The following is a 15,426-nucleotide window of genomic DNA, read 5'->3' on the forward strand; positions in this document are numbered from 1 at the left end:
AAAACACAGCCAAGTGACTTAGCCAGAATCCTCTCCGATCACAGCCTAATGCGCTTCCTGGGGGCCCTGCGGCCTCCCCACAGCTCATGCAGCGTTGGGACTGCGATTTTGGGAACACGGTCTCGGGGGCAGAGCTAGGGGACCAAGTTCTGGGCAGGCCACGTGCGCCCTGCCTTCCTCAGGCCCAGCCCTTCCTGCCTGGATGTCACCGCCCAGCACAGCCCACCGTCCCGGGCCCCCACTGAGCTCTGTCATCAGGCAGAACAGGGATTCTGCTCTGGCCTCCGCCACTTCTGCTGCCTCAGTGTCTCCTGGGCCGCCGGGACGTGCTGCTGTCGTGGGCATGGGCAGGGGACAAACTCCCAGGTGGGAGGCCCTGACCCCTCGCTTATCTGTCTGTGGTACTTGTGGCAATTCCACGTGAGCAAAAAATGACCACAATGCCTAAAAACAAAATTAGTTGGATGGGCAGAGAATTCAGCTGGGACCATCACCAGAGAAACGAGCCCCGAGGGGTTAATCCGTGTCTCTCAGATCGCAGGTCTGGGGCCTAGCAGGCCTGGGCAGGAGGAATCCCGGCATCCTGGGGCCCCCACAGCCGCAGCAAGTGGGCTCCCAACCCTGCCAGGCAAGTGCATGTCTGTTTGCACACAGGGGTCAACTGCACGTTGGCAGTTGGGTGGGTCTGCACGTGCCCCCGGATGGGTGCGGTCATCTGGGGACCTGGCAGGTGTGGCCCCTCCCAGGGCACGTCTCTCCTGTCCCCAGGCTCTGAAACGACCTTCTCTCTCCCTGCAGGGTGAGGTCTCTGAAGCCCTGGGTCCCAGAGACACCAGGTGCCCTTGACCCGGAGGCTGGGCACAGGCCATGGAAAATTTCCTACATTACCTTCACAGCATTTGGGAAGCGTCTAGATAGAGACTGCTAGACGTCCCAGCCAGGAGCCCAGCCCAGCCCTGGTTCTCCACATTCCCCCAAGGAGGGCAGCCGCTCAGCCTCCTCTGAGTGCAGGTGTCCAGGACTGTGGCGGGGTCGGGGGGAGCTCCGTGCCCTTACTCAGGGGCTCCACAGACCTTCGAGAACAGCAGGCCAGAGCCCACTCACCTACCTCTGGGACGTAGGCCCAGAGAGCCCATGTGTGCCCTGCAGGCCTACCTGTTGGGGTTGTACTCGAGCGCTCCAACCTCCTCACTGGCCTGCAACAGGTCCAGGATGCCCGCGGCTGAGCCCCCGCTGTCTTTCTTCACTTTGGCGTTGCGGGCAGGCTTGGTGTCCGTGTCGATGTGCAGCGAGCCCTCATCAGAGGACTCGTCACTCTGCCACAGGGATAGAGCCACAGATCAGACGGGGCTTGAGGGACAGCCATTGTCTCCCTCTGGCCATAACAGGTTTCTCACAGTCTTTCAAGAGCCGGCCCTTAGAACAAGCACTGCGGGGCCTGCTGGCCAGACACACACAAAATGGCTAGACCCCAGAGCTTTCTGTCGGGCCCCAGGGGCCTGTCCCGGAAGGCTGCCCTATTTCCCCAGGAAACACTGGTTCACCGAGCCTTCCACAGGAGCGCCGCCGGTACTGACAACAGATGGGAGGAGAGCCCGTGTGGGTGGGCAGGGAGCCGGTGGGAGCACGGGCCCACACGCAGAGCCCCAGTTAACAGCCACTGGCAGGTAGCTCTGGGGACCCCTGGCCTCCTTGCGAACGGCCACCGTGTCCTGGGCTGGACGCAGCCTAACTTAACCACCCCCCAACCATGGTGCAGGACCCCCGGCAGGCCTGGCCCCGCTCCCCCCACCATTCATCATCTTCCAGGTGGCACAGCCACCCACAGAGACCCGAAGACCCTCCCGGAGTCCCACCCCTGCGTTCATCCCTCCCTGTGGCTCCTATGGCACGTGGCCCCACTCCAGAACCCAGGCCAACCCCCATGGAAACGCCCGGGGAGCGTGAAGATGAGCCACGTCCCCTGCGAAGCAGGATGGCCAGAGACAGGGATGGGATGGCGAGTGGCCTGGCCTCCCAGGGACCCGGGGCAGACACACCTTGTAGAGTGCCGAGTCCAGCTTTGGCTTCGTAACGGGCGTGGGCAGCGGCCCCTTCCCGTCCAGTAAGACTGAAAGCACAGCAGAGATGCGTCCGGCAGAGGCCACGGGAGCACGGCCGCCGCCCACCCCCTGAGCCCTCACTCACAGGACAAGTCCCTCTTGGGGGCGCTCCGCTTCCTCCTGATGGGGAACTCGTCGATCTTGAGCTCCCCATCATCGGACACATACTCGTACTCGTCCCGCACGGGCTGGGGCTTGTCCTCCTTGAAGCTCTGCACGGCCCCAAACACGCCGGGGCCAGGCTGCGGCTTCAGGGCCTTGGAGCTGCGGCGCACACGCGGGCCGGTCAGTACCATGGGACAGCGGCCGGCCCGTCCTCCAGCTGCTGGAGGGTGTGCTCCCCCCGCCCCCCCGAGGCTCTGATCCCAGCTCGATTTCAGAGGCAGCCAGCATCCCACGGCCTGGGGTCCCCGTGGAGCTGTGTTGCAAAAATTAATTCCGACTGCGGTGCAGACACAACGTTCTAAAAGCTATCATTCAACTCGGGGGAGGCGGGGCTCCGACGCGTCCAGCAATGGGGACAGCAAGCCAGGGCCGGGCCTTCCGCTGCTCCCCACAGGGCAGCTCCAACTGCCAGCATCTGAAGCATACACGCCAGGCGGCAGGGAGCCCTGCTGGATGTGCACACCGGCATGCACACAGAGCTGCGATATGGTGTCCACGCACACATGTGCACGCACAGAGTCCCATCCACCACTGCCTTCTCCATTTCCAAAGCTTCAGCGCCCAGCAACCGAGCTTCAGACAATCAAGCATGTGCTCAGGGCCATGAGGTCCAGGCGACGGGCCCTTCCCCACGGGCCTCTGGGCCCCAAGACCACCCAGACCAGACCCAGGCCCCTGCTCACTGAGCAGTCTCGGCACACTGTCTAGAGGTCTTGGGACTAACGGGATGTCGGGCCAGGCTCTGCACGGCGTGGACATTCCCTGCCCTGCTTCCCCACCACCTGCAACAAGGAAACTGAAGCCCATGGCAGAAAACTGGCCCCATTCCCACCGGGATGTACTGCTTCCCAGCCGGGGGGCACCCACCCCAACCTGAGACTCAGCGAGCAACTGCACGTGGGACCCTGGCTGCCAAGGGGCTTCTCGGCCGCCGAGCTGCTCAGCAGACACAGACCCCTTCTGCCGTCTGGAACACCGACATGCCCACTCCCACACACACCCTTCCTGCCTCTCAGCTCAGTGCCATCTCCGCCAGGAAGCCCTCCCGATTTCTCAGGCCCCACAAGCCCTGCACTTCTATCCTCCACAGCCTCCGTCACAGCCATAATTTGGCGCACGTTTGAGAACGATGGGTTCACACAGGCCTCTGAGCCCCAAGGCCAGGACCCTGACCCACCCTACATGTTGTGTGCCAGCCCAGGGCAGCAACCGGGCTGGAGGCCACCCAGTCACGCTCTCCCCTCTGCAAGCACACACCAACTGGCCCCTCTCCACCCACCAGAGCTATCGGGTTGGGAGGTGGGGAAAGGTTCTGCCTGGCGAGGTCAGCCAGCTCTGGAAGGGGTGGGGGGGCCTCACCTGGGGACCCCTCCAGGAGGTCATGTGTGTGCATGTGGGGTGTGTGAGACGTGGGGTGCGTTTCTGTGTGTGTGTGCTGTGTGCAAGCGTGTGCGCCTGCCCCTGCAGGCTGAGTGTGCACGTACCCCAGCAGTCTCTTGTTGAAAGAAAATGAGAACTTGGTGTCCTTGTTTCCTGAGAGAGGAGACTTCTCCAGCTTCTGCTCCTCCTCCATCTTCAGCAGGGAGTCGGGTTTGCTGTTCTGAAAAGCAAACCCAGGGCTGTCACTGGGCTGCGTGCAGGCAGCCAGTGGGCGGAGGTGTTGGGACCGGCCGGCCTCCTCCCTCGGACCACATCATCCAGGAACCCCATTCTCCGTAGCGCCTAGGCTCACGTGTGTGCAAACGTGCGCACACACGCACACACTCCTCACCTTGTACTTCCACTTGGCTTCCGACTTGCTCTTAGTTTGTTCTCGGATTTCCAGCCTCTCCACGTCATTCTGTGAACTGATCACCTCCTTGTTGGGCACACTCAGGACACTCTTTGTGGCCTAGAAAATAGCAGTCATGACCCAGCAGTGGACACAGGAGAGGGTCAAGGATCTCTGAGGCTACAGGGCAAAGTGAGAGCCGCACGGCACAGAGCCCCTGCCTCCTGCTGGCTCACATGCAGCAGCTCAGCTACCCATCCACTCACCCCATCTATCCACTCATCATCCATCCATCCACCCCAAACACCCAACCATCCACCCACCCACCCACCATCGTAACCATCCATCCATCCATCCATCCATCCATCCATCCATCCGCCCACCCACCCACCACCCCATCTATCCACCATCTATCCACCCACCTATCCACCCATTCATGTACCCTCCCCTCCTCATGCCCTCCCTCCCTCTTCCTGCCATCCATCCACCTGTTCATTTGTTCATTCATCCACCCTCTCTGCCTCAAGGAAAGGAAAACCAATGTGCCCCACTGGAGCCCTGTGACACTGGCCCTGGTTGTCAGTGATCCCCCGAGAAGGGGTATCAGCCTCCCACTAGCAGCAGATCACTCAATGGGGCCGGGTCTCAGTGTCTCACGGTCCCTGAAGCCCACGCCTAAGGCCCTCTGGTTACACTGGTCAGGGCCAGGCCTGCCTCTCTCACTGATTATGGGGGCTCAGGCTCCTCAAGTAACTGCCCACATCGCCAGTCCCCCTTCTACCCCCCGCCCCCCACTGCTCTCTGATGGGTGCCTGGCCCACTTTAGGTCCCAGAGAAGACTCAGCCAGCTCGTCCCCCCGCGTGACCCCGTGTGGGACCCCCGTCCCAGCACAGACACCACTGCCTTCACTGGGAGGCTCTGTCCCCACTGTGCCAAGCTCGTTGGGCACAGCCCACCTGTCCCCCGGCCCCTAGTACAAGGACACGGCAGCCCTGGTTCTGGGCCGCAGGCCAGCCTCTGAGGTGTCTGCGGACCCTCTGACAGGAGGGTGAGACCACCCACCTTGCCTTTCTTGGGTGGCTCGATCTTGGTAAGCGCCTCCTTGGTGTGGGCCTCCAGCAGGTCCAGGTTGGGGATGGTGGGAGAGGCTGCCCCCCTGCACTTCTTCCCTTTCTTCTTGCCCCCATCCTTGAGCTTTAGGGGCTTGGGGGGCTTTGGGGGCTTCGGAGGCTTGGGGGGTTTGGGGACTTTGGACGGTTTGGGCATCTTCACGGTTTTGGGAGTCTTTTTCTTGGACACTTTCTCCAGGAAGGACCGAGGAGGGCTGGCCTCAATAGGGGATGGGGGCTCCTCCTTCTCCCGGTCCCCAAAACAGACCTCATCTGAGGAGATGGCCGGGGTCACTTCAGGTCGGGTGGCCTTGGAGGCATTCTGTGGCAAGGACAAGAAGAGGTGGTCAACCACCTCCTGCCAGGAGGGCCTCAGCCCAGGCCGTGGGAGACAACCCAGCAGAAAAGAGCATCCGTCTACATGCTTGCATCTGTCCTATGGCATCCGTAGGATACACCCATCTACACCACCTACGGGTCACACTCACGTCTGTCCTACAGCGTCTGTAGAATACACTACCTACACCACCTATGGGACACCCTCACGTCTGTCCTACAGTGTCCATAGGATACACCCGTCTACACCACCTATGGGTCACACTCACATCTGTCCTATAGGGTCTGTAGGATACACCTGGTTACACCATCTACCAGACATGTTCGTGTCTATCCTACAGTATCCATAGGACACCCTCACATCTGTCTACACCATCATGTGACACATCCACCTACAGTACCCACATGATGGGATGCCGTTCGTCTACACCATCAGCTACCTGACCCCTCCACCTCCTTGGTGGGAACTGCTGTCCCACCCTGCAGCACAGAGAAGCTGGGGGCAGTCCGGGCTCACGCAAGCAGGGTCTCCAGAGGCTGGAATTGTCCTTCCTCCAGCCTCCTCCCCACCCGTTGGGAAAGCTGCACCCATCCCGTTTTCCCAGGGCTCCTGCCAGGAGGTCACAGGCAGCCACAGGTGCCTAGGAGTTTGCACTGTGCCGGTGACCCTGCCCCAGAGGGCTGGGGGAGGAGCCATCTCAGACACCACTGTCCCTGGCGGGCAGCGCTGGGGAGGGCCAGGGAAGGCAGGCAGAGGGTCCCCCTGCCAGGGTTGGCGGCCTCCGGGGGTCCGCCCTACCTCGCTGAGCCGGATCTCTTTGGCGAGGTCTTTGATGAGCTGGGAAGGTTTGAAGTGCTCTGGGAGTTCGTCCTCATGCTCCGCCAAAGCCTGAAGGACAACACACACAGGCCCGGGCTGGGTGCTGCCATCTACCTTCTAGGCCACCCCATCCCACCCCTTCCCACCCACAGGGGCCCTCCAACCCAGGCCCCATCAGACAGGCAGGGGGAAGGCTTTGTCATGACCCCACTCCACAGGTGGAGAAACAAAGTCCCAGAAAGGACGACATGCCCGAGGCCACCACTGGCTGGAGAGTGGACGTGGGCGGTCCCTTCTTCCTGGGCACCAGGCTGCTACACCTGGCCATGTGGCTGAGGGGAGGTGGGATGGACACCAGATACTGTTCCAGGCCTTGAAGCCAGAGATGGGGATATAGAACAGCCCTGGGGGATCACCAGACAGTGCTGCTGGGGGACACGGCGGGGGCAGGGCGTGCGGGACAGGGCAGTGCTGCTGGGGGCACCTTGTAGGGTAAAAGGTCTGTTGCTGTGGAGGGCACAATGTGGGGGACACAGTGTAAAGGGATGCCCACATCACAGAGCAAAGGCCACTTCTGACCTGATGAGCTGATGCCTAGATGGGCCCAGGGCCAAGAGGCTGATCCCAGCTCACGTCCTGGGCCCCCTGCCCCACCCCGCCCTGCCCCCTCAGAGGCACTCCGTGGTATCTCCACCACCCACCTTCCCCCCTGCAGACTCTCCAGGCCCCTGGGCCCCCCCGCTGCGCCTTGGGCCGGGCACTGCTCCCCCTACCCCGCTACAGGTGAGCTCTTCACAGGCTGGCTCCCACTAGAGGAACGGCTCCCCGCCCAGACCCACCCTTCTGCCTGCTCACACCGGGCACATCTCCCTACCTGCTTTTTCGTCCATGATCTAAAAGCACCATTGAGAATTTTAGCTCCTTGGACTAGATGAGGGGGCAGCTGCTTCCCAGATTTGTGAGAACCTGGGTGGGGAGGCAGAGGGATTAGATCTGGTGGGCGTGTGCCCGCTCCGCCCCTCCCCGCCCACCGCCTGCAGCGACTTCACGCGGTGGGCGGGGCAGGGGCGGAGTCCGGCCGGACCTCTGCCCACTGCCACCTGCCCAACTGCCAACGGTTGCTCTCGGAACCTCGGGGACCCAATCCAGGTGCCCCGCGAGGGCAGGACTGGCGCTCCCCCCACCCCCACCGTCCACCCGCAGGGCCCAGGTGTTCCCCCTCCACGTGGCTCCCCGCCCACCTCAGTGAGGGGCCACAGGCGCACCCACACCTCACGCTGCCCCTGCATAGCTGCGGTACCGGGTGTCCCTGCGGTGGTGGGCCAGGGCAAGCACGGTCTCAGAGACGCCCTGGGGGGCCGTGCGAGCCCCCAGGAAGGGGACAGAGTGCCCCCTTTCCGGCCGGGTAGCTCGCTGCAGAGGCCAAGCGGCCTGATCTCCGAGCCACCACATGACAGACGTGCGGGTCCATGGTCAGTGGTCACCCCATCATGCCATCTCCAGCGGGGTGGGGGGGTGCTCTGCCTATGCTGCCCCCATCTCACCTCCCTACCATGAGCCCTGGGGGCAGGACTGGACTCCCTCCTAGACACGCCCCTGCCAGGGTGAAGTGCTCTGCATTTGGGGCCCAATGGATGAATTTCATTGAAACCTGGCCAGCCAGGACTAAGGTCAGTTTTTAGCTTTCCCATCTCTAACAGGAGCCAGAGCCCCTGCCCTGAGGAAGGGGTCTCAGCTGGCTGTAGGAGCCAGGCACTGACCCTGAAGGCCTGGGGTGCAAGGCAGCTGGGTGTCCACGGATAGCAGAGACCCAAGGGGCCCACCCCTTTCCACAAGCCTCCGCGGGGACCCCAACAGGCACACCCACCCCTAGGATGGCAGGGACGTTGCAGTGGTCCTCAGCTGGCAGCTGGGAGCCAGGCAGACCCTCAGGCCTCTTGACATCCCAACTGAGCCCCACCAGGAGCCAAGAAGGCTGCGTACACCAGGCCCGGGGACACACAGCACCGTTCTTTCCAAAACATGAACCACCCTGCCCAGCATCCCCCAGCTCCACACTGCAGAGCAGGGCTCAGGCCCCTTGAAGGCTGTGCTCCACCCACAGGCAGAGACGCCAACCTGGACATCCGTACCTTTAAACGCCTCCAGCAAATGCTTTCCCATGTACCAGCAGGCAGTTTCAAAGTTGGGAAACTGAGTCAGGCTGCCAAGTTTCAATCTCCTTTCCACTTCATATGCTCTGGAAACCATAGCAAAGAACTGTCCAGAGCACTGAGCTCTGAGGGGGCGACACTAAGCGTGAGCCCACGTCAGAGTCATGAGTCACAGCTGTGACAAGGCCACAGCGCGGCTATGCTGCCCCAGCCTCCACAACGGGCCCAGCGCAGCAGGGAAGAGTAGGGGACCACATGGGAACGTGCTCCATGGGCCACGGCCACTGGCCGCTCAGGGGCCCCTGCGAGATCACAGCCCACCTCCCAAGGAAGAGGCTAAGGGCACGCCCAGAACTCAGGGGAGACGGCACCACACCGGCCTGGCAGCAGGGGACCTGCCTGGTGGAACCCAGGCCGGCGTGGCCCTACCTCATCTGCATCTCCACACTCAGGCTGTGGAGGAAATGTCCCGCGAAGGCCAGGCAGTCCACAGGCGTGAGCGTGGCATAAATCCAGCCTGGGGAGACAGGGAGGTGGCCAGCCCTTCGTGGTACTCGAGGCTCCTTCCAGCCTGTCCTGGTGCCCCTCCCCAAGCTGGCCGGGCTGCTCAGTGCACTTCCTGCCTGGCCCAGGCCCAGGAGCTTCCCACCCAGGCCCGGGCTGCCCAGCACCCCGACCTCCACACATGGGCATGGGGGTGGGTGTGGGGGGCCCAAGCCGAGCTGCCATAGCCCTGGGAGAGCTGGGCTGGTCCCCGGATCGTCCTCAGAGGGGAACCTGGGCCACGTGGGGATGTCACCGTGGCCGGGGGGAAGGGGGGAACCCGGGGGAGGAAAGGGTCTCTCAGGAAGGACTCCGAACACCTAAACGAATAGGAGTATGAGGCCTTGTTCAATCCTGATTGAAAATGGGGGAAGAAATATCTGTAATTAGGAAATGTGAGCAGTGGCTGCTTAGGTATTGACATCATGCTACGTGCAAGAGGCCTTCTGGAGAAGGAGGAACGTCTCAGGATGAAGCAGCATGAGGCCTGTTAGGCCCTTCCTCCTCCTCAGGGCTGAACTGTCCAGATGAGCACAAACGTGGGGCACAGGGCCGGCTCTCAGGGCCCCAGGACAAGGCGGACAGCCCCGCGGATGCTCACCTGAGGGGATGAAGAGCGTCTGGCCCTGCTTGAGGGTGCATTTATAACACCTGTCCACCTGGTCTGCAAAGAACATCTCGCTGTGGTTCGCGGCCGACTGCCAGCGCTCGTACAGGGAGATGTTGGCCGAAGCCGGCTTGATGAGATAGAAGATCTTCTCCCCCTGCCAACAAGAGGCCACTGGCAGAGCCCGCCACCGCCCAGGACGCTGGGGGGCAGGGGCACCACAGGCAGGGGACACCGCTGGGGGGCAGAGCCGGCCACTGCCCAGGGACCATGGACACCCAGGGACACCGTCCCTTCCCTGAGATGTTGGGGCCACACGGGCCTTGCAGTTCAGGAGTCTGTTTGTGGGAAGGTTATGGGCACCAGAGCCCGGGCACCCCACACGCCACGCTTGCGCGACACTGGGAATGCCACGTGTGGCAGGGGCAGCCCCGCTGTGTCATGACTTGCTCCACTCCTGAGAGCCTCCTGCGTCTGGGCTGCAGATGGAAGGATGGCCCCCATGGCCAGGCTCCGGCCTGCCCCACACTCAGCGCTCCACAGGGCCAGGACCATGAGCCCCGCCGCCCCACGAGTCAGGCTCAGACAGGTGCAGGGAGACCCGGGGCCGGTGCCTGAGCCCAAGACTTGGGGTCTCCTTCTCTGTTTGTCTTCACATCTCCCTTGTCCCCTGGCAGGGGCCCCCAGCCCTCCCCGCTCTTGTGTGGGCCCCCACACACGTTCCCTCACCCCCTCTTCCAGGAAGCCCTCCCAGCACCGCACTCCCCTCCTTAGGGGTCCGGAATGCAGAGCGCCAGGCCCCCTCCAGTGGGCTTCATGAGCCTCACCCTTCCCCAGAAAAAGGCAACACATCTGGGCCACTCTGGCCCCGAGGCTCCCCCACCCCCACCTCCCAAGGGCAGGAGAAACACATGCCCATGCCCCCCCCCCAGGTGCTGGCCCCATGGGGGCCGTGGGGACCGCAGGCAGCCTTGCTCGTGGAGGCGGGTGCGCCCACCTTGAGCACGTGGTACCAGGCAGAGGCGCCCCCCGAGTCGATGTGGAAGTCGGTGTAGCTGTCCTTCACGCAGATCAGGCAGTACTTGGTCACCTTGGGCTTGGCCAGCAGCGCGTCGTCCGGCCAGCAGGTCTCCACCCAGGACAGCTTCTTGACGATGTCAGGCGGCTCCACGAAGCTGGACATCCTGGGGGAGACAGGAGGAGGGGCATTGGCGGCAGGAAGCTCCCCTGCACCTGCCGGGCCCCCAGGCGGGAAAGGTGGTGCACGTCCCTCAGCAGTTCTCCACCTGGGCTATGTGACACGGCCCCCATTTTACAGATGAGCAAACTAAGGTTTGCGGGGGCAGATCGCAGCTGGCCGCCGGGTGCAGCCACGGCAGGTGCCTAACATGGGGTCTGTCCATCCAAAGTTGGGGGAGGGGGAAGGCCAGAGAACGCCCCTCCCTGGGGACCCAGAAGGGGATGGCCCAGGTGGGCCCATGAGGGTGCTGCTGGATATCGCTTGGTGAGAAGCCACTGGTCTCCAGAGCAGACCACAGGGGACCTGGAGCCAGGAGCCACATCGGTCATTGTCAGACCAGCTAACTCGTCTTCAAACAGGCAAAGGTGGCCTTTTCAATTAAATGTCACTGGCCTGATTAAAATGCCAGTATGGGGGCGTCTGGGTGGCTCAGTCGGTTGAGCGTCCGACTTCGGCTCAGGTCATGATCTCGCAGCTCGTGAGTTCGAGGCCCGCGTAGGGCTCTGTGCTGACAGCTTGGAGCCTGGAGCCTGCTTTGGATTCTGTCTCCCTCTCTCTCTGCCCCTAAACAATTCCCATTCTGTCTCTGTCTCTCTCAAAAATAAATAAACATTAAAAAAAAATTAATAAAAAATGCCAGTATGGCATCAAAGTCGTCCAGGTCAGCAGCCCGACACATCCACGTGCTGGCCGCCTCAGGCAGGACAGAACCGCACAGCTCCACACGGAAGGCCCTGCCGGCCCAGACAAGAGTGTCACAAACCACAAGCTAGGCCCCACCACTCCGCCCTCCAGACCTCAGCAGCAGACCCTCTTGACATCTCCGGCTTGTCCCAAGCTGGTGTTCCTCTCTGTCCCCTGAGCCCTCCTCCCCACCGTCCATGCCCAAGGTAGCTCCCAGGCCCCCTGCTGCCACAGGAGAGAAGACCTCTGCACACCACACACGAGCGCTTCCCCCCATGGCCACAAACGCCCTCACTTCCTCGCTGGACGGCTCCTCGAGCACACAGCCAGCCTGCCCTCCTGCCACCGAGGCTCACTGCTCCTTGCAGCCTCCCAGAGTGGACAGGCTGGGTCCCATAGCCCCAGGCACCTGAGGCCACCGTGGGTGACAGTGCAGAGGTGACGACGTACGTCCACATAATTGACACATCACTGTCACAGCAGGCGCCTCTCGGATCAGGGAATGAGTCACGGCAGGATCCCCACAGACCCTAACATAGCCACAGACAGACTGTGATCAGGCCTGGCCCCTTAAGCCCCAGCTGGCGTCTTCAGGGACAGACAGCACTGATGACGTGGAAGCCACCCTCTCCCCCTCGACAGCCCTGGCACCAAGCCCACAAATGGCCTGGTGTGACGTGTTCATGACCCCTGTGATCCTTGGACCGGGCCTGAGGACACCGGAGGCACCACACATTTTCTGCCAGCAGACGGCTGGCCCCGAGAGGCCCAAGGGGAAACCACACACCAAAGCACCAGCTCCCCAGCTCTGCCACGCTGGCAGCTCTCTCTGAAGCCCCCAGGTGGGCCAGCAGACCAAGCTCCTGAGTATGTTCTCCTCAGAACCCAGCCTTGGGGACAATCCTGCTTGTGAAGCCGCAGGAGATAGCTTTCTCTCGATACGCTGATCTATCCTATTTCCCTTTACACCTATGCTGTCGGGAAGCTCAAACAAACCCCAGCATCCAGTTACAATATCCTGTCTGGGCTCCTGGCACAGTTCTATATTCTCCTTCTCAGTGTGGTTTTCAGTAACTCTTTTTTCCTACCTGCCCTTCTGCACACAAGCTATCTGGCTATCACATGTGCTTTTCAGAAGTTGGCAAGGGTGGGAAAGGGTCTGAAAGTAAAATCATGCTTAAACTAAACCAGCAACAATTCGGGTCTTGTGCCGAGCAGAGGGCCAGGGGGAGAACAGCGAGGATTTGACAGAGGAGCAGGAAAGGCAGGGCCAAGCCACAGCAGAGCAGTGGTCCTGGGAGAGCAGGGCCATGGCGCAAGGGGCAGTGCTGGTGGCTGACCAGCCCCTGACCACACAGAAGCTGGGGCCAGGCAGGTCCAGATGGCCATGGTGCAGGACCCTCCACCCTGAGAACAGCAGCAAGCAGGGCAGGCCTGGCTCCAGGAGCTCAGGCTGGGGCCGCAGGGAGAGCAGGTGCAGAGTGCGACCCTGCCGTGCCCACAGTGTGCACTGGAGAGTGCACCTGTGAATGTGTGCGGGCACGTGTGGGAGCGTGTGGGGGTGTCAGTGTCTCAAGGAACGTCATGCATGAGCATGAGCATGTGCGTTCTGGAAGAACCTATGCCGCGGTGTGGCCTGTGGCTCTCTCTGGGGAGCGGGGTGGGGGCAGGCCAGAGGAGTCCGCGTCTTGCTGCTTATGTTCCGTTTGCGTGTGTCACAGTGCATCACTTCCGGTCTTGAGGAGAGAAACAGACCAGCACCGCAGGCCGCTTTCGCACGTGTGTGCGGGCTCCCCGAGCAGCCGCAGTCCCGGCCCGGGGGGGCCCTCACCTGGTGTCGGAGAACTCCAGGCTGGTGAGGTTGAGGACCCGCTTGCGGTTGGTGCTGTAGTAATAGTCCACAAACTCCTTCAGTTTCATCTTGCAGTCCTTCTGCTTGGCGACGTCCGTCACGTCCACGCTCCGCTCTGGGCCTGCGGGCAGGGCAGGGGGCGGGGCCGTGAGGGGCCAGGGCGTGCAGCCCGCCCCCCCCCCCCCCCCCCCCCCGCCGCACCGGGCTGCCCTGGGGGCTCCCTGCTGAGAGGCAGGGGTGCAGGGAGGCGGCCGAGACACAAGCCTCCGCGGGAGGGGGCCCGGCAGATGGGAACCCCCCATAAGCAACATGGGACACACATTTTAAAAATCAAAAAATCAAAAACTCCTACACTTCTAGGGCTCCAACTTATCATCCTGAAAACGGGTAAGTTAAAGGAAAAACATTTTCCCCACGTTTTCTGTAGTTGATGAGGAAAAGTTCGGGGTGAAAGTCACCGATGACAGTTCCTTAAGGAACTGGCGAGGGTGAGCTCCTCACACTGACTCCTAATTGGTAGTGGGAGAAAGGCGCACAGGACGAACGGCCTCGTCCCTCCCAGCAGTCCCCAGAGGCTGCTCAGACCCGGGCTGCGGGCTGACGGGCCCTTCTGTGCGGGTGGCCAGGCACCACAGGCTGACGGGCGGGAGCGCCCCAGCCCCGAAGCGGCTGCCGTCCCCCTGAATGTGAATCTGAGTGTCTGTCCAGGTGGTGCAGGAACCACTGGGGACAGAGGAGCGAGTTACATGACACCACGGGTACACCGTTGGCCAGATCCCCCACATGGGACGTTCTCTAGGACCAGCAACCCCAACCCTCCCACAGCCTCGGGAATGGGGAGATGCTGGGAGGCATAAAAACCACATGCAGTGTGTAGGTCTGGTCTGGGCTCTGATTCAAACAGCGAACTGGAAGGGGCGTCTGGGGCGCCTGGGGTGACTGAGGCGGGGCTCTGATGCTACTGAGCAGCCCGCGGCTGCAACGACGTCAAATCATCTGTCAGAGCCCCTGCCGGGGTTTCCGTGGGAGAAGTGATGTACGTGCCACAGCTTTGCTTTAAATTTGAGGGTGCAGACACAGAAAGCCGGCCAAGATCTTGTGGTTTTGTGGCCAGTACTGGGCACAGGGGAGTTTACTTCCCTTGGGGTGTGTGTGTGTGTGTGTGTGTGTGTGTGTGTGTGTGAAAACGTCCATAATAAAACAAGTAAGGAGAAGGGAGAGCATTTACAACACAAGCCTCTAAGACATGCCTCCCCGTCGGCTAAGCTGCTTCCAGCTCCCGCAGACAGAGCTATGGTCGAGCAGGCAGTGCCTGGGGCCGGCCCTCTGTGCTCTCTGTGGCCAGCTGAGCCAGGGCCTGGGTGCCAGCTGTGGCAAGATGACACTAGCTACCGGTGACGTCCGGCACCTGGCAGGCGTGAACTAGATCTTAGCTGTTATTCTAGGGGCTGCGGCCGGGCACAGATGGCCCCGATGGGGCTCCCTTCTCTCTGCCTGCCACAGGGGGCCTGAGCACCAGCCTTCTTGGGCTCTGTCCTCCTCTTGCACGGGCCACACCCCCAAGCCCCAGCCACCTTGGGGCCTCAGAGTCTGGGCCGTGTGGCCCCACCTCACAGACGATGCCCAAGCATACAGTTTCTTCCCTCCACCCGGAGGTGTCCCGACTGAGGGTGCGCACAGTGCTGGTTGCTGCCAAGGGGACGGGAGACAGGCTGGACAGGGCAGCACCAGCGGGAGCCGGAGGGATCCAGAGAGGAAGGGTCCTGGGGCAGACCAAGGGTGCCCCAGGCTGGCCCAGGAGAGGCTGAGGGGGGCACAGCACAAACCTCAAAGGCAGGGGCCCTCCATTACCGCCATTAGCACCCAACAGAATGGATTTTGCAGCTGGCAGAATGAAAGGGTCCCAAGACAGGCCCCTTTGCAGTCAGAATAACTGACTGGGGGGACGGCCAGGGTCACGTGTCATTTTAGTGGGACATGGGGTCTAATTCTAAGAAGAGTGCCCTGAACGTACACGGAGACCCCGAATCACAGCGCTCACAC

The 15,426-nt window shown here is 62.0% G+C and overlaps 1 protein-coding gene across 2 annotated transcripts in view; it reads right to left on the reverse strand.

The window, feature by feature from the left end:
- The window catches only part of PHF2 (PHD finger protein 2), a 76,112-nt gene that overhangs the window by 9,107 nt on the left and 51,579 nt on the right, over positions 1-15,426 (reverse strand). For both annotated transcript variants that reach the window (XM_058695948.1, XM_058695947.1), the window contains exons 5-17: positions 13,363-13,504; positions 10,605-10,791; positions 9,602-9,764; positions 8,887-8,974; positions 8,437-8,543; positions 7,179-7,270; positions 6,284-6,373; positions 5,102-5,470; positions 4,039-4,158; positions 3,752-3,867; positions 2,188-2,366; positions 2,040-2,110; positions 1,156-1,316 (exon numbers count right to left, since the gene is read on the reverse strand). In XM_058695948.1, coding sequence (XP_058551931.1) covers positions 1,156-1,316; positions 2,040-2,110; positions 2,188-2,366; positions 3,752-3,867; positions 4,039-4,158; positions 5,102-5,470; positions 6,284-6,373; positions 7,179-7,270; positions 8,437-8,543; positions 8,887-8,974; positions 9,602-9,764; positions 10,605-10,791; positions 13,363-13,504 — 1,885 coding nt within the window. The remainder of the gene's footprint in view (positions 1-1,155; positions 1,317-2,039; positions 2,111-2,187; positions 2,367-3,751; positions 3,868-4,038; positions 4,159-5,101; positions 5,471-6,283; positions 6,374-7,178; positions 7,271-8,436; positions 8,544-8,886; positions 8,975-9,601; positions 9,765-10,604; positions 10,792-13,362; positions 13,505-15,426) is intronic.

Source organism: Neofelis nebulosa, chromosome 12, assembly GCF_028018385.1.
Source record: "Neofelis nebulosa isolate mNeoNeb1 chromosome 12, mNeoNeb1.pri, whole genome shotgun sequence".
NCBI classification, from domain to species: Eukaryota; Metazoa; Chordata; class Mammalia; order Carnivora; family Felidae; genus Neofelis; species Neofelis nebulosa.